The sequence below is a fragment of the Salvia miltiorrhiza genome, chromosome 6 (genome assembly GCF_028751815.1).
Source record: "Salvia miltiorrhiza cultivar Shanhuang (shh) chromosome 6, IMPLAD_Smil_shh, whole genome shotgun sequence".
NCBI classification, from domain to species: Eukaryota; Viridiplantae; Streptophyta; class Magnoliopsida; order Lamiales; family Lamiaceae; genus Salvia; species Salvia miltiorrhiza.
The window spans coordinates 44,486,356-44,510,395 of NC_080392.1; the positions used below are offsets into that span (position 1 = coordinate 44,486,356).

The 24,040-nt window shown below is 37.7% G+C and overlaps 4 protein-coding genes and 4 non-coding genes across 13 annotated transcripts in view; 1 reads left to right on the top strand and 7 right to left on the bottom strand.

The window, feature by feature from the left end:
* LOC130991023 (uncharacterized) overlaps positions 1–4,576 on the top strand; it is a 33,002-nt gene extending 28,426 nt beyond the window's left edge. The window contains exons 5-10 of the mRNA XM_057915223.1: positions 1,655–1,764; positions 2,060–2,127; positions 2,384–2,432; positions 2,623–2,783; positions 3,997–4,138; positions 4,520–4,576. Of these exons, the coding sequence (XP_057771206.1) occupies positions 1,655–1,764; positions 2,060–2,127; positions 2,384–2,432; positions 2,623–2,783; positions 3,997–4,138; positions 4,520–4,576 (587 nt within the window). The remainder of the gene's footprint in view (positions 1–1,654; positions 1,765–2,059; positions 2,128–2,383; positions 2,433–2,622; positions 2,784–3,996; positions 4,139–4,519) is intronic.
* A 2,521-nt stretch (positions 4,577–7,097) lies between these two features.
* On the bottom strand, positions 7,098–9,807 carry LOC130989861 (pentatricopeptide repeat-containing protein At1g20230-like). The gene has a single exon (XM_057914005.1). It carries the CDS (start codon positions 9,669–9,671, stop codon positions 7,473–7,475), a length of 2,199 nt encoding a protein of 732 aa, XP_057769988.1. The 5' UTR covers positions 9,672–9,807; the 3' UTR covers positions 7,098–7,472.
* A 3,826-nt stretch (positions 9,808–13,633) lies between these two features.
* Positions 13,634–13,738, bottom strand: LOC130991061 (small nucleolar RNA Z103). Its single transcript, XR_009091025.1, has one exon. It is a non-coding gene; the product is annotated as a small nucleolar RNA Z103 (small nucleolar RNA).
* A 121-nt stretch (positions 13,739–13,859) lies between these two features.
* On the bottom strand, positions 13,860–13,964 carry LOC130991062 (small nucleolar RNA Z103). The gene has a single exon (XR_009091026.1). It is a non-coding gene; the product is annotated as a small nucleolar RNA Z103 (small nucleolar RNA).
* A 333-nt stretch (positions 13,965–14,297) lies between these two features.
* Positions 14,298–14,367, bottom strand: LOC130991058 (small nucleolar RNA Z105). The gene has a single exon (XR_009091022.1). It is a non-coding gene; the product is annotated as a small nucleolar RNA Z105 (small nucleolar RNA).
* Positions 14,368–14,501: 134 nt separating this feature from the next.
* LOC130991083 (small nucleolar RNA SNOR75) lies at positions 14,502–14,593 on the bottom strand. Its single transcript, XR_009091046.1, has one exon. It is a non-coding gene; the product is annotated as a small nucleolar RNA SNOR75 (small nucleolar RNA).
* Positions 14,594–16,483: 1,890 nt separating this feature from the next.
* LOC130989862 (uncharacterized) lies at positions 16,484–18,387 on the bottom strand. Its single transcript, XM_057914006.1, has 5 exons — positions 17,707–18,387; positions 17,480–17,529; positions 17,149–17,236; positions 16,816–16,932; positions 16,484–16,742 (listed from the first exon to the last, which is right to left on the bottom strand). Exons 1-5 carry the CDS (start codon positions 18,169–18,171, stop codon positions 16,692–16,694), a joined length of 771 nt encoding a protein of 256 aa, XP_057769989.1. The 5' UTR covers positions 18,172–18,387; the 3' UTR covers positions 16,484–16,691.
* Positions 18,388–19,218: 831 nt separating this feature from the next.
* On the bottom strand, positions 19,219–23,502 carry LOC130989863 (tRNA (guanine(37)-N1)-methyltransferase 2). Of its 6 annotated transcripts, none has more exons than XM_057914008.1 (11): positions 23,193–23,487; positions 22,959–23,057; positions 22,764–22,861; positions 22,545–22,649; positions 21,953–22,015; positions 21,739–21,812; positions 20,655–21,393; positions 20,350–20,508; positions 19,868–19,974; positions 19,702–19,776; positions 19,219–19,632 (listed from the first exon to the last, which is right to left on the bottom strand). In XM_057914008.1, the coding sequence occupies exons 2-11, from the start codon at positions 23,051–23,053 to the stop codon at positions 19,546–19,548; spliced, it is 1,602 nt and encodes a 533-aa protein (XP_057769991.1). In that variant the 5' UTR covers positions 23,054–23,057; positions 23,193–23,487; the 3' UTR covers positions 19,219–19,545. The 6 variants fall into 6 exon arrangements, with proteins under 6 accessions (XP_057769991.1, XP_057769992.1, XP_057769994.1 ...); XM_057914009.1 differs by having other exon boundaries at positions 23,133–23,487; XM_057914011.1 differs by having other exon boundaries at positions 20,655–20,753; positions 20,868–21,393; positions 22,959–23,487.
* Between the last annotated feature and the right edge of the window lie 538 nt (positions 23,503–24,040).

Here is a 24,040-nt window from a genome sequence, read left to right on the forward strand (position 1 = left end):
CTTCGCTGCTCTGGATTGCGCACTTCTCTGGCAAGGGTCCGTTTCTCTGGCTTGGTGCATTTCGCTGCTCTGACCAGTGATTTCTCTGCTCTGGCTACTTCTGGCGTAAAAATGTCATTTTTAGCCAAAAATCGCCAAAAATGTACTTTTCTGCAAAACATAAAACAAACCATAAAATGCACCAATTTCCAGAAGATTATCTTAAAATACGCACATACAAACCCTTGAAAATAGAGCAATTTAAGCATAAATCAAAAAGTATGAAGTTCTTTTATGGATAAAAAGAATATAATAATTCATCGGTGCTCAAAAAATATAATATTCAAATTCAAATAAAATAAAATATGAAAACAAAAAGAAATTTGAGAAAACTAATAGCTGTCGGAGAAGTCTGCAAGACTGCAATCGTCATTGAAACAGCAGATCCACATTCCACCACGACCCACCTTCTCTCCCTCCACTCACAGTGGCCCGACGAACTCCACCGCCTCAATACCGTAGGCTCGGCTCTTCGGTTAGTCTTTCTCTGCTTAGGCCGAAAAGTTGTTGGAATATCACGAATAGCTCATTCAACCATTGATTGAAAATTTAATTCATTCCTAACCAAGTTGATGATTGGTTGTTGAAATTCACACTTATGTATGAGGTATGCCTATCAGGGTTCTTGGTGTTTGTTGGTCTATTCTGTTCTATTATCCTTATTTGATTATTGTTCAGGCCTCACACAAGAATCTGATGTACAGATTGTTCGACGAAATATCCCAGTGACTAATTGCGGCTACATTCTATCTCAGAATCGAACATGGCATGGATAGCATTAATCTCATCAGTGCTAGTGCTCTGGTTTGCTTCTCTCTGCAAAGTTTTTCTAGAATCTCTATCCTCCTCAAAAGCAGCATTCTTAAACGATGGAAATTTGTGAATTTTGTCCATGAGCATGATGGCATGTGATGAATTGCAGCATTTCAACATGAGGCACACTCCGCCCTAATTAAATCCAAATTATAATTATCAAACCATAATTGGAGACTAATAAATTCTAGGGAGAATGCACACAAGTTTTTGCCCTTTAAAATATATTTCTTAATTATTGTTTTCTTCAATATCCAAGAAAAAAAAATTGTCTGCTATTCAACAATCAATAAATGTGGTTTATATAAAACTTAAATGTTTATAGTTGGTTTCTTGAATGGTAGGTGTCAGTTCTAGAATGAGAAATGTCTTGGTGGTTATTGCTCATCCTGACGATGAGTCTATGTAAGATTGAAATTTCAGTATTCCCATTTGATGTCAAGCACCACTTATGCTTTCCTGAAGACTTGTTCTCTATCTTTGTCGTGCTCGATCCATTTGGGATTATTGTATAATTTATTGTTCCACACTCGCAGGTTCTTTGCTCCTGTGATTAATTACGTGACTTCCAGAACCATTAGGCCTTGATGGCTAGAGGATAATATTCAATTGACACAGGATATAAGATCAACTGACTTTGGCTTTTACAATTTTTGATCTTCTAATTCATGTTAGAGGGATTTCATTTTTTACAATGGAGTTTCATCTATATGTCACATAATGAAATGTAGCTCTATCATAGATCAGAACCAAGTTATTGATTGTAAAGATGGTTATTAGTTTGGAATATTTTTCTCTTAAGTTTTGAGAATTTTCTCAGACCTTACAACACTTTTTGGTAATGTAGGCAATGCAGACGGCATGGGAAGTATTAGAAAAGAAGAGTTATACCTGGCCTCCGTGGTTCTCAAGGTTTGCATTTTGACTTTTGGTTTGTCATCTATATGCAAAGCATTGCAAAGGATATCTTTCTCCTAATTTTATCGTGAACGCTTTCCATACCAAATACATAGTTCCTAATTTTGACGTGGTAAGATTTATTTTGGTTAACATGTCCCTATTATCCAATCAACTTATCCAATCAAGGAACACTTGTGTTGATATTTGAGTTGTTTGTGCTGGTGGAACCACAATTTGGTAGTACATGTGCGCATTCTTTAGTTAATCGATATTGTATTCTGTTAAGCTCTTGTATTTTCTTTTCTAGATCATTACATTTGAGGATTACGGCATATCTGGTCATTGCAACCACTGCGACGTTCATCAAGGAGTAAGGTAAGAGCTAGATGAACTCGTAGGTTATGCTCTGTTGGCCATATGTCGATTAAAAGAAGTTTCGGTGTTGTGTGCATCTGTTTAAATTGAAAATTAAGGAAATTCTAGTAGCATTGAGCAACATGTCAAGCTGTGAGATTGCTCACTGAGATGAATGTATCTCTTAGTTTTTCTTTTATTTCAGAAGATTGTATTGGAATGGCAGTTCTTTAATTTTATTCAATCAATACATAAGGTTCTTTTCTTTGTATTCCAGAAAGTTGTTGCACGATGCTTCAGGGAGACACCTCGAGGCCTGGGCGATTGTAAGATACCCCCAGTCATTTTTAATCTAGATTCGTGCTTTAGACGTTTCAGTTCAACATTTGTAAATCAACTGTATGTCATATCTGAAAAGTCCCAAACTATTGTTACATATTTTTTCAAGTCTTGATTGACTTTACTACTATAATATTTTGACCCAAGTATATTATGATAAGTTTTCATTATTTTCAGGTAAGCCCTAACATAGTGCGCAAGTACATCGGACCAGTAGATATTTGGTTATCCATCTTGTTTAGCAGACTTAAAAAAGACGGACCATCATATTGCTTGCTTAACTTAGATCTCCGTAAAGGTTATGCAGCTATGGCTCAGCATTTCATCCAATGGGTTTGGTTCGTCTGCCTTGTTTTCATTTCTAAAACATAGTTTTTGGTGTGTTTGAATTTTAGATGAATTGGTTATGGACGATTGATGCGATCATATATTTATCTTTTCAAAATCCCCATACATTTAGTCATTATCACTAGATCTTATCTCTTTGGCTCCCTATATAAACGTCTAGTAAAATACAATACGAATATGTACAAATTTACTGTGGAAAATGTATAGATTCAAAATTTGAAAATTTTCGTTTTCCTATGTAAATAATCCGCACAGTAAAACTTAGGACAACAAAATTAATCACAATAATGAAGATTTGTTGGAGAAAAATGATCATTGTCGAATCACAAGTATTATGATGATGAAATTGTGCTGAAATTGTATGTATACATGAATTATGTTTTATAGTACGTACGAAGCTTCAGAATGATCCAACTTCAACAGAGTTTTTGCGAGTGATGGTTAATGGTATGTCATGTTAATTAAAAATTAATTCATACTCCCTCCGTCCCAATAAAAGTGGCCACATTTCCTTTTTGGGTGTCCCATTAAAAGTGGCTACTTTCTAAAAATGGCAAAAGTTTACTTTAATTAAGTCAACAATTACTCACTAATTTGGTCAACAATTGTAGGCCACTTTCTAAAAATGTCAAAATTACTCACTAATTTGGTCAACAATTGTAGGTCACTTTCTAAAAATTACTCACTAATTTTGGTGGGTCACACTCAATTAAAACATAACAATCCCTTTCTTAATCTCCGTGCCCAAAAAAAAGTGGCCACTTTTATTGGGACGGAGGGAGTAATATTTTGTTGGGGATGCGTGCAATTTCATTTAAATTCATGAGTGACTGTTGATTCGTGTTTATTATTCAATTGGGTGAAAAACTGAAGAGAAAGAATAGGGATACATCTACCACAGACCCCGCTGAAATTTTGGAACTCCCTGCAGTTGGTTTAGAGTCTCCGGTAGCTTCTACGAAGAAGACAAGACATAACAAGCATAAACTTGCACCGAAAAACTACAAGCAGTTGGTGGTGAAAAGATACGAGGATTACCCATCCTCACTAGGAACACCCCCTGCGTTACGTTCAAAGCGGTTAAACTGTTGAAAGAAGCCCAGAAGCCGTGGCAACTTTGGGATTCGGTCACTTGATTGATCTTCCAATTTAGGATCTGCCTGGAAAGCTAGATTACTGGGTACTTGATTGTTTCAATGCCAGGAGGTCAAAGATCGTGCTTCCGTCTGGGAAGTTAATAGAGATAACAGAGGAGGATGTGTACCGGGTGTTTGGGTTTACTTGCAGTGATAAGAAGATTAATCTATTGCGCAAGGATGAGACTAGTGATTTATATGACGAGTGGGTTAGCTGTTTTCCAAAAAAATATTGAAACAACATAAAGATCAGTGACGTTAAAGATGCAATGTTGGCCTCTGTTGATGGTGGCCGATGGTTTAAGGTCCATTTTTTTGGTGATGTACGCATTGTCTGATTAAGATAACAACAAATTGATGCGTTATGGTTAGGGTTATGAAAACCCTTGGGGACCTTGAGGACCTAACGGCAGTTCGTGATTTCAACTAATGCGAGTATGTCGTGGAATCTTTGATTTTTAGCAAGTGGAACTGGGAAAAGGATACGAAACAAATGTTCATTGGACATATAATGTCTCACACGCCGTCAAGTCCTCAAGGGTGTTCATTACCCTAGGTATAATGCATCTATTTGTTGTGCTCTCAATCAGGCAATGCGTAACCATCACCGAAAATGGACCTTAAACCATCGCCCACCATCAACATAGGCTATCATTGCATCTTTAACGTTACTAATCTTTATGTTTTAAAAAATTTATATACATATATATATATATATATATATATATATATAGGGAAGGGATCAATGAAGAATGCTAAATGTAGAAGGAAACAACGAAGGCTGAATAATTCAATACATTTACTGAATAAATCACGCGAGCGTATGAACGAAAAATGTACGTGTTTATTCAATAAAATAACTATTCGTGCGGTCGCGTGATTTATTCGGTAAATTTATTGACTTATTCAGAACGAAATATAGTTACTTCTTCATAGATCCCAACCCTATATATATATATATATATATATATATATATATATATATATATATATATATATATAGGGAGAGGTTCAAGAAAGAATCACTAAATAAAAGAATAACGGAGAACCATTTTCAACCATTCGATCATCATCTTGTTGGATGAATGCAGATCCTGGGTTCGAATCCTGAAGGGAGCATTTTTATTTTTTATTTTTTTGAGTGCATTAATTTTAACACCAAATGTATTAATTTTTATAGTGGATGCATTAGATTTGATGGTTCTCACGTTCTCACAAATAATGTAGTTCTCTCTAAAACTACACCCTATATATATATATATATATATATAGGGAGAGGTTCAAGAAAGAACCATAAATAAAAGAAGACCGGAGAACCATTTTCAACCATTCGATCATCAAGATCTACGGTGGATGCATAATCTTGTTGAATGAATGCAGATCCTGGGTTCGAATCCTGAAGGGAGCATTTTATTTTTATTTTTTAGTGCATTAATTTTAACAGCGAATGCATTAATTTTTACAGTGGATGTATTAGATTTGATGGTTCTCCCGTTCTCACAAATAATGTAGTTCTCTCTAGAACCACACCCTATATATATATATATATATATATATATATATATATATATATATATATATATATAATGAAGTACAATAATATGAAAGGAGAATATTTTTAGCGGTTGAAATTTATAGGAAGCAAATATTTGATATAAACCGTAGCTTTTTATTTAAGAGGATATATACCCTAGCTAGACACCCTAAAAGTTTGACATTATTGTATAGTGGCCAATAGTGTTGAGTTACTATTGCTAGATTCCTTTATGAAGTATAGTATTTTATTTTAGGGTAAATATCACTTTAAACCTCAAACTATTTTCGCACAATCAATTATATCTTGAACTATCGAAAATAATTTTTTAAACCTTGAACTATTAATTTTGTATCAATTGTACCATTTCTTCATTTTTTTAGCTTCAAAAATTTGACGTGGCTCACCGGATACTACAATGTATTTAGAATCATTCTTTTTTGACCTATATTATATAAAACGACGTGATTATATGCATTAATCATTAAAAATTCAAATGATGAAAAATGGATAAATGGTACAATTGATACAAAATTGATAGTTCAAGGTTTAAAAAATTATTTTCAATAGTTCAGGATATAATTGATAGTGCGAAAATAGTTTGGGGTTTAAAGTGATATTTACCATTTATTTTATTATAATATGAACTTCATAATTGGGGTTTAATTCGAGTGCTAACATATATTGGCCCCTACGCACCTTACCTAGCAATGCACATTAAATTCAAGAAAGCTTTCAAATAAATGGTGAGAAACGAAAGCTTAATATATACTCTAATTTGTATAAAGTAATTAAATATGGTAGAGTTTACATTTTAAAAAAAATGGCATTTAGATCCTCCATAATGGTAGAGTCCCTTTGTGGATCTTTAAGAGATGGACTCTCCATTTAAGAGTCACCCCTTCAATTTAATTTCATACAATTAACATGTTCGATTTTAAAATTAAACATTTCATTAAATTTAAAATTTCAACATTACATTAATTGAAATACAATGTATAATAAATCAAAACATTATAATGATTAAAAATTAGGTATAAAAAATAAAAGAATTAAAAAAAGTTTAGAATTCGTTTGCGCACACGAACTCGTATCGAGATAATCTATCACTTTAATTCAAACTATATTTCCTGATTTAGCTTCAGGGCAGAAAGGGGAAGATGAGGCGGCGGCGCTAGGGCAGAAGGGGGAGTGGGAGGCAACTTAAAAAATTTAATTATCTTAATTAAATTCTGTAATTAATTGTGTAATTTGTATCAAAATTAATTAATGTAACAATTTTAATTAAGTAGGAAGTAAAATGAGAGTAATAGTATAACTTTTAATCATGTGAGCCAACATACTTTATACATTAAACACATTCGCATAAATTTTCGTGTCGAAAAGAATCAATACGCTTGTTATAAGACGAAAGAGTAGTGTTTTAAAATTATAAATGATACATTACTACTTAGGTAATAAGTACTTTCCTTAATAGCAAAATAATGTTTCTGTTAATTATAAATCAACCTTCACATAACTATAAGCAATACATTTATTCAAACAAAATGATACTTTCATAATGACATATTCCTCAATTTTACTCGATACTTCATTTTAAATGACAAAATTTCTGGAATTGATGCTATTGTTCGTTTTAAATAATGCATTTCTTTATTACTATAAATTATTACTAATACATACTCCCGTGCAGTGCACGAACATGGTTATGGGGATTCAGAATCACTGCAAATAACCACAGCAACTGGGAAATCATTTTGCAGCATTCTCAACTAAAATCAGAAGAACTATTCATGCAACACAACATTGCAATGTTAGATATAAATTAAGATGAGACAATGAACAAAGTTATCAGCATCAGATGAAGCATTTGCTAGCTTCTTTGATGATTATTTGCATTCACACTTAAGCACTTTCTCCTCCTCACTTCTTCCCTTCTGCAATTGCATACTTGAAAGAGCAAAAAATTCCACAAGACCAAAACTCTCAAACTTCTCTTCAATCAATCTTTACCAAAACTCTCTACAGGAACACAAGCCCTCTTCAAAATGGTGAAACCTCAAGGAATCCCTTACGACGATTCGTATACCTGCGAATTTCGCTATGAACTTGATGGTGTTATGACAATCACCACATATCCTCAGGTTCTTGAAGACCCTAATGGATGATTCATCTCTCAAACTGAGTATCCCGAAAGCAACGGCCAGCTTCTCACTGTGATTACACAAACTATGCTCCTGCTCCTCTCCATCCAAATCTTGTAGCACGAATTCCGTATCAGGATACAATCCTGCCAACTTCATTTTCACGCGTACTTCGTCTAAAAATTTATACATCTCGCTGCTCATATCGTTGTCTTTATCACCAACAACAAACGTGTGCACCCTATTGTTCACTCGAATCCAGCTGCAACCGGGCATTTTCCTGATTCCTCTGTCTCTCATCAATCTCCTAACCTCGGAGGCTTCACCCCACTGTTTAGCAGCTGCAAGGATGTTAAAGAGTAACACATAATTTCCGGGGTTGTTTGGTTCTATCTCAAACAGTCTGCGAGCAGCAAGACGCCCTAGTTCAACATTCTTGTATGTCCGGCATGCTCCAAGCAAAGCTCCCCACGCGGCTGCACTTGGTTCTGATGACATCTGTTGGATGAAGTTATGCGCCTGAACTAAGCGACCACCACGGCTAAGAACATCAACCATGCAAGAATAGTGCTCTGCATCAGGTTCAACTTCATGGTCCTTCATCATTGAATCAAAAATCGATAGCCCCTCATCCACCATCTGCGCGTGGCTACAACCGGATAGAACACCTGTGAAAGTAACAGAGTTTGGCTTCACTCCTGAGCCCACCATCTCATTAAACAGTGATACAGCTTTCTCTCCTCTCCCGTGCATCGAGTTTGCAATGATAATTGTGTTCCACGCAACAGTATCTCTCGATGGCATCATACTGAAAAGCCGGTTGGAGGCTTCTACATCGCCAGCCTTGGCATATATCAGCACTAGAGCAGTAGTGGCTGCCAGATCCTCCATTAAACAATGCCTAGTTATATACGCATGGACCTCGTTCCCTCCTCTCCATGCTTCTAAAACAGTACAAGCAGTCAAAGCACTCGTAACGGTGATCTGATTAGGCTTGCACCCTACTCGTTGCATATCTCTAAGCAACTCCAGCGCTTCTTGTGCTTTTCCATTATCAGCACAACCAGAAACGACGGAGTTCCAGGAAACACGATCCAACTTGACTCCTCGGCTTCTCATGTGTTGAAATGTATCAAGTGCTCTCTCACCCTCACCGTTTGCAAAATATGCTGAGATGATTGCATTCCACGACGCAACATCAGGCCGTGGCATGTTAGCGAACACTGATTGAGCGTGCTTGATGCTCGAGCAACTCGAATACATATCCACAAGAGCACTACTCACAAACTGATTCTCCCCCATCCCATTCTTGAGGGCAAAACCATGCATCTCGCGCCCCGAATGCAAACACTTCAAGCGGGAGCAAGCAGGAACCACCGAGGACAATGTCATTGCATTCGGCCTAACTCCACTCACAACCATATCGCGAAAAGCACGGAGCGCCGCCTCTGGAAGCCCGCAGTTGACGCAACACGAGCAAAACGATGTCCAAGTGATGACATCCTTGATCCTCAAATCTCTAAACACTTGCTCCCCGCCCTTAAAGTACTTGCATTTCCCATACATATCAATCAGAGCATTCCCAATAAGCAAATCCGAACTAAACTTGTGGTTCAAAGCATCAAAGTGGACTTCTTTTGCCTTCGCCAAATCCCCTGAAACCGCACAAGCTTTGGCAGCAGCTAAGATAACAAACTTATCTAGATTTATCTTTCCCCTGTTTTTCACTTCAGTGTAAAGCATAATCGCGTCTCTACTTCGGCCAGTCTTGGTATAAGCTGAAATCAATATTGTCCATGACTGCACGTCTGGTTCGGATATTCCGTCGAACAGTTGGCGCGCGCGCGCTAAATCTCCCAAGTTGAGAAATTTCTTGATGAATTTGGCATTCAAATGTAACGGGAGACCAGTGGGTACCTTTGCGAGCATTTTATTGCCGGCATTCAGTTGTAAAGAAGAAGCGGCGGCGCCAAGCCCATCTCCGGCGAGATTCAGCTCAACTTCTTCTTGATGGAAAGGGCGGTGCGTGGCCTTCGTAAATTGTATAATAAAATTAATTAGCATTAGTGCATTACTACAGAAAGATTTTTTTAATATTGAAAATATAAATTGACTTTTATAATTTTATTACATTAATTTGTCAGCTCAAGTAAATTGATAAATATGTAATTGATGAAAAATGTGTTATAATAAGGTGATATTTTAAAGGGAGAAAGACACAAGTAACCAAAATGAGATAGTTTAGGACTTATATAGCCACCACTTATAAAACATGACTTTAGGGGTCAAAAGTCATTGAAAAGACAAAACAACCCTTACTAATTATTGAATAAAAATAAAAGAAAAAGAAAGTAATATTTGATTTGACTTCAAGGGTTGAAAAAAAAAAGGCAAAAAACTAAATTAGATAGGGACTGATTTTCGAATTCAACCACTCTCTCTCTCTTCGCGGCTGTCTTCTCCAACTTTCCAATTTATGAAAATCTCCCAAAAAGCTCCCAAAATCGATAGCCCGCGGTCGCCTCTCTCGCCGCTCACGTCTCTCTGTCCTATCGCCTCTCTCTCGCCTCTCCGACCTCTCCGCGACCAACGACCCTCCACCTGTTGTCCTCGTGCCATGACCCTCCACCTGTTGTCCTCGCGCTGTGATCCTCCACCTGCTGTCCTCCGACGGCTCAACTTCAACCGGCGCCACCTTCCTCCAGCAGCATCTGCTCCATCGACGCAGTTGAGCTCTCCATTTGTTACGGGTAAACATGGTTGGGAAAGAGAGTTCTCCCGCGACATCTGCTCCATCAGAGCACACCACCACCGCCGTTGAAGGACCATCCACGGCGGCGGCGGAGACATCTGCTCCACCGGAGCAACAAGTAGAAGAAGAAACGGCCATAGCAACAATTAGAGAAGAAGTGAGTTTTCAAATTTTTTTTTTTAGTTGGAATTTGACTCTAAATTACATTTGGGAGTTCTAATACGGGGATTTTATGTTGTTTAGATAATTTGTGTTACAATGCATGTGGTTTTCTGAATTTATATTGCAATTGATCCAATGAAATTGGTTATACACAATTGGTGCATTAGAGCACATTTATATAGGGTTAATTGTTGATTTGGGGGCAATTATGGGGCAATGTATATGATCTTGCTTGATTTTGTGCGCAATTGAATAGAATACTGAACAATTTGTTGCTTATACACATTCGGAAATTTGCACAATCATTACTTAGTACACCATTGCGCATATTGCACACAATTACTTATACACATTGTGCACTTTAGTACACAGTTGAATTAAATTTTGTTATTTTTTTATTGCAGCCTCGATTTAGATGGGTTCGACCCAATATGAGGGGATACCAAGCGCACATAAATCTTTACGTGCGTGTGGAGGTCATGAATCGGGTTCGACAGAAACTGCACGGTATTGGCAGTAGTGAATTAGAGCAACGGTTCTTAGACGGAGTTTTTGGACATCTGGTCCAATTGCGGCGCTCCGGTAGTGCTAATAATGCGCTGTCCGAGCTCATTGCTCGGGAACTTCATGATGCTAGCTTCTCAGAGTTCGAGAAGCAGTACTTTGTGGGTGGGCATGAGGTTAGCTTCACCGCCCAAGATTACGCCTTGGTGACAGGGCTTAGGTTCGGCCCATCGGACTTTGACACCACAGCGGACCATAAAATCCCCCAGAGCAGCTTGTACATGCGTCATTTTGATGGCAAGAGAGTGAGGATTAACACGTTAGAACAAAAGTTCAATGAGGGATTGTTTAGGGACCCGGAAGATTTGTTGAAGGTTGCCCACATACTCATCTTATATCACATTTTGATATGTCGTGGGGAGAGCATATGGATTGATGAGTGGGTATGGGCGTTAGCAGAGGACTCCGATGCATGGGCTCGTTTTCCTCGGGGATCGTACAGCTTTTCTATTCTATGCCATCAAATGAGTGTCTTGGTAAAGCATCCAAGCCAAATCAAGAACAACAGAAAGACTTACCATATCTTTGGCCCCGTGTGGGCTTTTCAGATATGGTCGTATGAGGTGATACCCAAATTGGGAGGCTTGTGTGGGAATCGTGATAGCGAGATGAGCATTCCTCGTTGTTTGCACTGGGACACGCGTGCTGTTCCTGACGATCGAAAAACTCTGAAAAGTCAATGGCAGGAACAGCACGCGTGTCCCAGTGCAAACAACGAGGAATGCTCATCTCGCTATCACGATTCCCACACAAGCCTCCCAATTTGGGTATCACCTCATACGACCATATCTGAAAAGCCCACACGGGGCCAAAGATATGGTAAGTCTTTCTGTTGTTCTTGATTTGGCTTGGATGCTTTACCAAGACACTCATTTGATGGCATAGAATAGAAAAGCTGTACGATCCCCGAGGAAAACGAGCCCATGCATCGGAGTCCTCTGCTAACGCCCATACCCACTCATCAATCCATATGCTCTCCCCACGACATATCAAAATGTGATATAAGATGAGTATGTGGGCAACCTTCAACAAATCTTCCGGGTCCCTAAACAATACCTCATAGAACTTTTGTTCTAATGTGTTAATCCTCACTCTCTTGCCATCAAAATGACGCATGTACAAGCTGCTCTGGGGGATTTTATGGTCCGCTGTGGTGTCAAAGTCCGATGGGCCGAACCTAAGCCCTGTCACCAAGGCGTAATCTTGGGCGGTGAAGCTAACCTCATGCCCACCCACAAAGTACCGCTTCTCGAACTCTGAGAAGCTAGCATCATGAAGTTCCCGAGCAATGAGCTCGGACAACGCATTATTAACGCTACCGGAGCGCCGCAATTGGACCAGATGTCCTTAAACTCCGTCTAAGAACCGTTGCTCTAATTCACTACTGCCAATACCGTGCAGTTTCTGTCGAACCCGATTCATGACCTCCACACGCACGTAAAGATTTATGCGCGCTTGGTATCCCCTCATACTGGGTCGAACCCATCTAAATCGAGGCTGCAATAAAAAAATAACAAAATTTAATTCAACTGTGTACTAAATGCACAATGTGTATAAGTAATTGTGTGCAATATGCGCAACTGTGTCTTAAAATGTGCAATGGTGTACTAAGTAATGATTGTGCAGATTTCCCCATGTGTATAAGCAACAAATTGTTCAGTTGCGCACAAAATCAAGCAAAATCACATACATTGCCCCATAATTGCCCCCAAATCAACAATTGTGTCTCCGCCGTTTCTAATTGTTGCTCTGGCCGTTTCTTCTTCTACTTGTTGCTCCGGTGGAGTAGATGTCTCCGTCGCCGCCGTGGATGGTTCTTCAACGGCGGTGGTGGTGTGCTACGATGGAGCAGATGTTGCAGGAGAACTCTCTTTCTCAACCATGTTTACCTGTAACAAATGGAGTGCTCAACTGCGTCGATAGAGCAGATGCTGCTGGAGAAAGGTGGCGCCAGTTGAAGTTGAGCCGCCGGAGGATAGCAGGTGGAGGGTCGTCGATCGCGAAAAGGACGAAGAGGCGAGAGAGAGGCGAAAAGACAGAGAGACGTGAGCGACGAGAGAGGAGAATGCGGACTGTCGATTTTGGGAGCTTTTTGGGAGATTTTCAAAAATTGGAAAGTTGGAGAAGACAAGCACGAAGAGAGACAGAGTGGTTGAATTCGAAAATCAATCCCTATCTAATTTAGTTTTTTTCCTTTTTTTTCAATCCTTAAAGTCAAATCAAATATTACTTTTTTTTTCTTTTTTTTTATTCAATAATTAAAGTCAAATCAAATATTACTTTCTTTTTCTTTTATTTTTATTCAATAATTAGTAAGGGTTATTTTGTCTTTTCAATGGCTTTAGACCCCTAAAGTCATATTTTATAAGTGGTGACTATATAAGTCCTAAACTATCTCATTTTGGTTACTTGTTCTCCCATCAATTGGATAAATAAAAGAGGCAAATAAAGTAACAAAAGCAACGAAAAAAACTTTTCTTTATTGCTCTTAAAAGCAGAACAAAAAAATAAAATCAATACACTAAAGAAATTGAATTTATATAAAGAAATGGATCAGAATTTTGGCTTGAATTTTCTCCACAAAGAGAGAAAACATAAGAGCGCTCAGTTATTTCAGCGTCGAATCATCTGGGGAAAAATTCATCACATCCATTATCCAATTCATAATTTAATAGTTTTATTAAACATGGATTAAACTGGAAAATTTTCATATTAACCTAAAGAAAATTATTTTGTTTGAAAATCAATATAAAAATTTGAATTGATAGTAAGAGATGGATCAGAACATTGGCTTGAATTTTCTCCACAAAGGGAGAAAATAAAGGAGCGCTCAGTTATTTCAGCGTCGAATCATCTGGGGAAAGGATCATCATTTCCATCTCTAAAGAAATCAATCGTAATTATTCAAAAATTTCAAATTTAAATGAATGAAAAATGTCATAAATATAATTTTGCAGTGGCTCAAAAGTGCTTGAAAAAAAATCATGGTTGCTTCTCAATCCTCAATAAAGTTATTGAGATTTGAGAGAGCATCTCACCACATAAGATAATCATGAGTTTCTCATCATTGCCACATTTTACAAACTAATTGTTTTTTTCCTAATGTGAAGTATAATTTATAAAAATGAAAATTTGCCTTAAATCATTGATATTTTGAAGCTCAACGAAGCTGTAAATTGCCAAAATAAATGAAAATCTAATTGGAGAGGCATTCAGAATGAGTAGGAGGTTATGTATCAATCAACCGAAATTCAGACAAATTTGAAATCCTCATTATGCCCCAAAAAGAATTAGAATCAACAAACAGAAAAATCACAGATTAGCTCAAAATGAAAGGGAACGAATTTGGGAATTTTGATGAAATTTCGATGAAATGGAAAGAGAAAATCAGAGTGAGGAAGAGGATGAAATAGAGATTCTCTCAGACAAATGCCTCGTTTTGTCCTCACGATTTTATAACGAATGGATTTCGATCGGACTCGTCATCATAATTTGTTCATCACCGAGAAACACACACTATCACCAGAAAATTCTCGTGCCATCCACCAAAAACAGATTTTAAATAAGGAAAAATGGAATGAATACAGTAAATCATTGAGATGAAATAAAATAAGATGTTGATGAAATGATGGAGGGATTATTGAAAAACAAAAATGATTGGGGCGAGAATTAGAGATTGGTTTCAACTTTCAAGTACCTGAAACTCAATGAGCATAGATTAGGGCGTGAATGATTGAGAGCAGAGGCAAATGGGGCACAGGAGAGGAAGGAGCAGCTGCTACTACTTATAGTAGCTGTTTCATGTAGTTCTACTTCGCTTTTTAGGGTTTTGGATTAGGGTTTGCGCCTCCATGCTGTAAAAAGTAAATTTTCCATAGTCGCCCAAGGCCTTCTAACTCTAATTGGGCTCTTTCACCAAAATGTTCAGCCCAACTTCAGCAACAGCTACATTCTTTTTTCTTTCTTTGAGAGTCTACATAATTATTAATTTATTACTCCACTAAGAGCATTTCTAATGGAGTTTGACCGAGAGGCTTGATGCGAAACACAATTCATTCAAGATGACGAAGTCTCCGAGATTCTTGCACCCCCGAGATGACTAAGACGTGTTCCGGTTGCCTCTATCGTAAACCGAGCTAATTTGCTCCCTATAAGTCGATGCGACTCTCGATGCTATTAAAGGTGTCGATCAAAAGACGCTCGTCAGTTGGGGAGAAATCACGAAGCACTACAATGATTCTTGTCCTTTTGGCACGTCGATGCGACTCTCGATGCTATTAAAGGTGTCGATCAAAAGACGCTCGTCAGTTGGGGAGAAATCACGAAGCACTACAATGATTCTTGTCCTTTTGGCACGTCGATGCGCGATAACAAACAAATCAAGTCGCACTTATAACGTATGCAAAAGAATGTGAAGGCTTGGGAGGAAGTTTACAACGAATGTTGAACCAATTTTGGGGGTGGCATGAGTGATGATCAAATCACTTAACAAGCCCAAGAAATACTTGCGACCAACACCGGGATCAATTCAAATACTTCGTGACTTGTTGCATCCTCGGCGATCTCAACGATTCGCCTCCATCGGCGAAGACGTGCATTCAACGAAGAGCACGAAAAATACCTCTGAGGGGAGTACAATATGACATCCTTCCACCCGAGCATCACGACTAGACCTATAGATCAAATGGCGGCAAAAGCACGACAGGGACAAAAAGATAAAAAAAAAAAAAAAAAAAGGTTTAGTTGTCGTCAACCTCGGACAAAGGGCAGTACGTCCATATAATGGAAAAAAAATCGATGAGAAGCTCAACAATATATCCTCAAAGAAGCGCGACATAGCTGACACCCAAATTTACGCCCTCAATACTTTGCAAATAGGGCTGACTCAATTGGCCATGCATACTTTAATGTCGTAGGAGATCGTGAAACATCGGGGATGAAACCTCTAATTTTAATTGTAATTTTTAATTTTTAATGTTTTTTTATTTTAATAATTATGATTTTTGAATTTGAATTTAATGAAATCTTCGATCTTAAAATTCGATATTTATTTTATTTAGAATTCGATTTTAAATAAACAACATATAAGGACATGAATTATATTTATTTAGAATTCTATTTTAAGGGCATGAATTATATAAACAACATATAATAAAATGTGGTTTTTTTTTAAAAAAAAAAAGTCAATAAATTCGTAATTTATAATAACAAATAAGAAATTAATAAAACACACATAATTTATAAAAAATTAGGAACGAATTATGGATCTGATTTTTTGTTGCGGAAAATATGTTTTGGACGATATGTTCTCTTCTCATAATTAAACATGTAATAAATCCTTCAATTAAGGGATTGGTGATTACAATGGATGCAACTTTACAAACACAACCTTCACATTTAATAAAAACAATTAATTCGAATAATATCAGTCACAGGATTTGCATATCTGATGTTCCAAATTCATTGTCATTTTTCACCACATTTATCTATTCTCGTTTGATCCATTCTATAGTACTAACAATTTCTGCTCTGATATGATACTAATACATGTATACAATAAATGAAGTGACTTCTTTATTTACCTCCATAATTTGGAATTCTAAGCTTCATCCCAAATTTGCAGGAGCTAGTTTCTCTTGAAGCTTTGCTATTCTTGCCTAAAAATGAGAATAATCCCAGAATGGTCATAAAAAGGGTTACGTATCAGAATCTGACGAACACCGGTAATACCTTGAACGATTTGGAACGACGAATGGATGGGTCCAAATCTAAAGCAATTGAGTAAGACTCCTCAGCTTTGTCAAATTGATCCATAGCCATATAAACATCGCCTTCGCAAAGATAAGCCTGTAAATATGGCCTTTTGTGAATGTTTTCATGAATGAGTTGCACAAGTAAGGAGACACTACAGTAATGAAGTTGACAAACTTCTTCTGAAACAGCCTCATCAATCATCATACATTGAGATTATTTCCTTATCCACAGTTAAGAATAAAGATTGCAACATCAACAAGTAAAATCATATTAGCCAAATCCAATTCTGTCACAGCCAAACTTAGTTACCTGAGGATAGCGAGGTGCGATAGTCAAAGCCTCATTAACATCCCCAAACGCTCCGTCTACATCTCCCATTGCCAACCTTGCTGCTGACCTGATAAAAGCACACAATTCTACGAGCCTCACATCGTATTCAAATACAGAAACTGCACTTGCAAGTCGAATAAGTTGAGTTTCGACATGATGATATATCAGGTTTCAACTGCAAATTATGCATACAAGGCAATGCCATCGCGAGGAATTAACTGGAAATCGCAATCAAGGCAATAAACATCTCAAATATTCCTCATGAAACCATAGCAAATATGAAAGTGAATGAAGCCAAAGCAAAACAAACCTTTCCTTGTAGATTATATGCAAACCCCCAAATGGTGTGAGCTCTATAGCCTGCAAAGGCCATGTAATGTATCAGCAGTTAACAACATTCAAATCAAACCTCAATAAACAAAGAATCAATACTTCCAATACACAGGGGAGGGATCCACAAGCAGTAAATCAACCAATCATTCTATCTTCACCAATGATCAGAGCTCAATCACAACACAAATCACATCCAAATTATACCTGCGACAGCAAATGACAAGCATGCGCAAAATCAGACCGGTCCATCTCATCTTCAGCTCTCTTCCTCAACGCCAGCGCCTCCAAACACTTGCTCTCACCATCGCGGTCAGCTCCGCAGACAACCGCCATCACATTTGCGGCCTTGCTGGGGGTCCCACAATGCCCCACGAACACACTCCCAGGCAGGATCACGATATTGGGGCCGGCGCCGCACCGCCCGAGGCAGCCGCATGAGTTCACCGTCACGAACGGCGGCGCAATGCCGGAGAGAACTTGCAGGGCATCAAAAGAGCCCTGCTTCCTGCAAGCCCTGTTTGTGCACACTCTAATTTCGATCTTTTCATTCTTTTCTGAAGATGATGATGATGAGGAGGAGGAGGAGGATGTTGGTGTAAAGGGGTTGGCTTGTTTTCTGAAGTGGTTAGTGGAAAAGAGTAGCAAATGGGAGGTGGAAGCAGCTTCCATTTTCACTCAATTCTCATGGAGGTGACCAGCTCCTGTCTAGGTAACTGTCTCAAGCTCCAAGGAGATTGAATTGGATTAATTAGGGTTTAATTTGGGGGTAAAGGTGGCGACGACGTCGTTCAGAATAAAAGAAGTGCCTCTGAAAATAGCAATATATCGTTTAGCATCATTTCCCCCCCCTAAACTCAATCTCAAAATTATAACAGAAAATAGAAAACTGCTAATATGAATCAAAAGTTTTGTTTTTATTAATCAACATTAAATATTTTAAAATTTTGTCCGAATTAAAATATCGGCAACAATTAAAACTTTTTTTTTTTTATCGGGCAAAGTCATGTTAGATGTTAGTAATTAGTTCCCCATCCACTCCAAGAACCACCTTATCTCTCCATTCACCAAAATCCACCTTATATCTCCAATCTCCAAATTCGCTCCCAAGAGGGATCGAACCTGGGTCACTTCACTTAAGTGAGGACCCGGTGGTCAGTGGGCTAAGCCCCTGGTTCGGCAACAATTAAACCTACGTAAATGTCAGAGAATTTTCTTACATGACAATTCAACCAATAATTAAAACACCACATTTCATATAACATAAAAACAACATCGTTTTCTTCCTCTAGAATCACGCTAACATAAAATGGGGCTCTTTGAGCCCTATTGCTTGCAAGTTGCAACATAATATAAAAATTAAAATAATCGACATTATTTTTATACTCCCTCCGTCCCAAACGAAATGTCCTATTTATTTTCGACACGTAGATTAAAAAATGTGTATAAAGTGGATAAAGTGAATTGATGAAAATTATTTAAATATTAAGTATAGAGAGAGAGTGTATTGCCAAAAAAGGAAAGAGGACATTTTGTTTGGGACAACCCAAAAAAAAAAACAGGACATTTCGTTTGGGACAGAGGGAGTATTACATAAACAAAAAATTCAACACCCACGTTAAATTAATTTTTACCGTCTGGTCAAATTTCAAAATGCTAAAAGGACATTGTATCAATAATTAATTAGCCAAAAATATTGATTAAAAAATAAAATTTAGATATACACACAATTAACCCTATTTCCTTTTTCATTTGTATAGGATTTTGTAGTTAATGTAATCGAACGTAAGAATCAAAAATTACATAACTTTACTATTATCTACCAGGATTTTGGGATGAAACTCATCTTGAACACTCTACATTAGATAATTTTACACATGATCCAATGCAGAAAATACAAAGAAACAATGTGCAAAATTGTGGGTTGCCTATAACAGCCAGCTGCGACAACCCAAAGTTTGGCCTCAAATTATTTTTGAACCCACAAATGATTTCCCATGGAAAGCTGCCGCTCATGAAGTAGTTTGATCATCGTTGTGAAGTCAATCACGAAGAAGGAACGATGTCGTTGGGAGTCTCCGCGCCACCAGTGCATGTTTCCTCCGGCAACCTGAAGCTTAAACAGAACATTGCCTGCAGGAGATGAAGTCCATAATTCAGAATCTTGATTTCCATATATGAAGCACCAACATGGGATGATACCTTATTTGGCGCCACGTCTCTAACCCTGTGAAATATCGGATCTCGTATACTAGCACCAACTGCAGCCTCTGCTACCTGATTAGCACCGACGATTCCAAATTTATATGGAATGCCTAGCTTAAGTGAATTGAGAATAGAAACAGAAAGATGACATGAAAAAGCATACTAATTTTATTGACTCCTCCGTCTCATTTGATCGTATGAAGCAATAACAGTGGATCCATGGGAGAGACCCTTTCCAGTATTTTCTGTTGATAACACCTCTGAAGGCATCTGCACAAATATACAACGATCAAAGGCAATCTAAAAACACGCGCATACACAAAAGAAGTACTTAACAATTTATCATGTGCAATTTAGCATCAATCCCAGACATGGGAATCCTAAATTTTCATAGGTAAAACGTAGACTAGTTTCCCCTCAATGTATTCAAAGATCATCATTTTCTTGGATGCGAGATACTTGGTGCTTGGAGCCTTAGACAATTACCATGAGATTTTTATTTTTATTTTAAAGAGGATAAGTAATGGTCCCCCATTTTTCCACTATGATAGCTCAAACCCCCAATCTTAATGGTTGGAGGGGAAGCGTCTTACCAACTGAGCTATATTGATGGAGAAAGTTGGGAAACAAAAAATAGACAGTTACCAAGAAATTGTATAGCAGAAGCAGGTAGGTTCATAATGACATGATCAATGTGCTCCCAGGGCTTCGCATTAAAAGGCTGAGATCCTATAACGCGCTTATTCAAGCCTCGTTTCTTCCTTTCAGGAACACAGTTGCCAGCACTGCTACCATTTCCATTTTCTGTAGGCAATAGAGCATAGCTGTGGATTTAGCAGCTATATAAAGATGTAACAGACAAGTACTACTCACTTGATCCTATCCTCAAAATATTAGAGGTGACACCGACCGACTTAAAACATTTCAAACTTTTTACAACCCTACCATACCTTCATGCAAACTTTCAGAGCGTCTTTTTACTGAGGTTATATTTCCTTCTACCTTTGCTCTCGACAGTTCACTTTTTTCAAATTCAACACCAGTCTCACCTGGAGTTTCTTGCACAAAACCTTCATGAGATCTAAGGTCTAACTTGACGCTCAAAATAATACAAAATAATAATATTTCATATATGGAAAAAGAATCCACATAAGACATGTTACCAGTTAAACAGCTGTCTTTGAAGTTTGTCTGTGTGTTATGAGGCTTGTCCTCTTCCTCAGAAGTCTTCAAGTTTTCTTTATCAGAGACTAGACAACCTTCACTTAGAGGTACTTCCATAAGTGAAGAAATAAATTTCCGCCCATCCAAATTGTAGGTACGGACAAGATCAGAAACCTTGTTGGTTTCTGCATTAATCTTTAGAAAGCGAGCACTATCAGGATTTAAATCATTTGCATACACTCTGCATCCTTTTTGTGCTGCTGGAATAGCAAATGGGCCAATACCGGCAAACATATCACAGACAACATCTCCGGCCTGGAACTTCGAAATTAGCCTTAAATGCTCATGTTCCAATCTAGAATTCCAATAGACCAAACTGTAATCAAGCTTGAAGGTTGCTTTATACTGCTTCACCTCTGTAACCATATCTGAATCTCCCGCCAGTACTTCAAATTTCGGCACACGAAACTCATTAGTTATAGATCCAACTTTATTGACAATGGTTTTGATTCGTGGATAATTTTTCTGCAAATGGATCATAAAGGGGAAATTAAAGACAAATGGTCCAGATTCCAAAATAAGGTCATTCAAAATATACTAGTATCTTAATGATAATCTAACAGACTTTCCACTTAAATAGGTTATAAACTATTGTCTTAGTAAAAGATCACTTCTTTATATATAAGTTAGACTCTGTCAAGTACTATCAAGTATATACATTAAAACATTTTGTACCCAAAAAAATCCAAAGTTTCTAAAGCACGAATTTGAGTACTGATCTTTTTAAGATCCAAATTCGACATTGTGCAGTAATGTTTTATGATAGTCAAAATAACACTTAAAGCACAAGTAATCAGAAGACTAACATACATCATAGATAACTTTTGCTATAACATCCTTGTATGGGAGTAACTCATCTGCTATGTTGAGGTGGGCAACATGACCTGCAAAAGAATAAAATAAAAATTATGATCACTAACAGAGACCAGAGAAGCCAATCACATCCAACATGTTGCCAGTGGCCTAAATAAAGGATGTGAAACTTAAAAGTCATAAGCAAGAGGCTTAAACATAAAATACTTAACTATGGTCTCAAATGATGAAGGTACTTCAAGCCCAGGTGGCAGAATCTGCCTTAGAATATAATCTGTAACATAGTTATGAAGGAAAGTTAACATCCAAAATGGCATGCAGCATAGTAGGTCATAGTCACCAGAATGAAATAACACCACAAGCCCAAACTGGTGTGCAGTGAAGCATATGCAACCCAACCTCCACAGGACCACAACTAAAACCAAATATGATATACAAATCACTCTTATATATTAAACTAAAATCCACTGGTTGCGATAAAAGAAAGGCATCAGCAACCTGGAAGTAAACACAACTAAATGCAACTCTTTGAGGATGTCACTGAAGATCATTCTATCACATAACTTCATAGCATTGTTTTTTAACTTCATAGCATTGTTTTTTACACTTTCCAAAGACTCAATCTGTGTAAAGAAATATAAAATGATAACTAATTTGGACATAAAAGGGCAAATTGAGCAACTGAACGTGAAATGAGGGCATACAATCACCTCCCTGAAGGTATCCTGATTTCCACTTGATATTTGTTTGCTATGAAATAGAAAAGCCCTAATCTGGTAAACTGCATAAAGTGGATTATCTACCTGCACTCCAATATGAATATCCAAGCGTCATTGAATACGGAACTACTTGGATCTCAAAGTGCTCTTTCAGTTCATCAACTTTGCCAGCAGGAATTTCAGATAATTCTGTCAGCATTTGAAAAAAACAACGCACATTAGTATTCAATAATACTAGAATAAAAATTAACAATCTTAGAATTTTTAAGCAAAACCGCAAAGTTCCTCCAGAAAAAATAATACCAGAACTTTTAATCTTCTCGGATAATAACACGTAGCGATTCTTATCAGAAGTCGGATCCTCAGTTACAGGTTTGATACGTGGTCTGTCAAGTAAATGACTTCACAAACAAAAGATCAGTAATTAATCAATGCCACATAAAATTTGAGAAAAACGTTTGAGTAAAGACAACAAATAGGGAGATATTCATCACATACCCGTTTAGAATCCGCGTTGCAAGCTTGCAATGCTCCCGCGGAACTCGAAGCGCCAGCAAATTCAACTCCACGTCAAATGTTTTCTCGTCCAACATTTCACTAAAAAGATTATCTTTTGAGGTATCAAAATACAAAAATCAGTAGAAAAATGTTTGCAGTAATGTGGCAACTTACAGTCAGTTGACGGAGAATAGTGGTGGTATCTCCGGAGAGAATTTCGGGTTTCTTTCTAACTTCTTTTCCCAACTGCTTCTGATTAGGGTTCTTCTTTCCCCCCTTTTTGCTTTGAGTTTCCCCAGAGGAAGCCGTGTATCAAAGATGATTTATTAGTGGGGCGGGGCGAACGAGATTAGACGGGAGGCTGGACGCAGACGCGGATTCAGGGGCGGGGCGAGGCGGTCGAAGGCAGAACAGGGGGAAGCAGCGGGAGGCGCGTCGGACTGGAGGGAGGCGGCGCGGCAGACTGGGGTGGAGGAATCGGACGAGAGTTTAGTGAGGGTTTGATCCATTTGGACTTTTGGTGTGTTGAGAATTTAGTTAGTTCAATTACTAAAATTAAAAAGTACTACTCCCTCCGTCCCATAATAAGTGGTCACATTCTTTTCGGCACGAGGATTAAGAAATTGAGTGTTACTATATGTTTTAATAGAGTGTGGCCTACAATTGTTGACCAAATTAGTGAGTAATTGTTGACTTAATTAAAGTAATTTTGGCATTTTTAGAAAGTGGCCTACAATTATTGACCAAATTAGTGAGTAATTGTTGACTTAATTAAAGTAAACTTTTGCTATTTTTAGAAAGCAGCCACTTATAGTGGGACAGACGAAAAAGGAAATGTGGCCACTTATTATGGGACGGAGGGAGTAAAATATACTAATTTAATTTAAAATTTGTATAAAGATAAAATAGTTAGGGTAAATATCAATTTTTGGCCCCTTGAAGTGTTTCAAGGACTCATGATCCGTGTGAATGACGAACTCATTGGGCCACAAGTAGTGTTGCTACGATTGCAAAGCTCTCACCAAGGCGTACAACTCCTTATCATACGTGGGATAGCTCAAACGTTGCTCCGTTTAACTTCT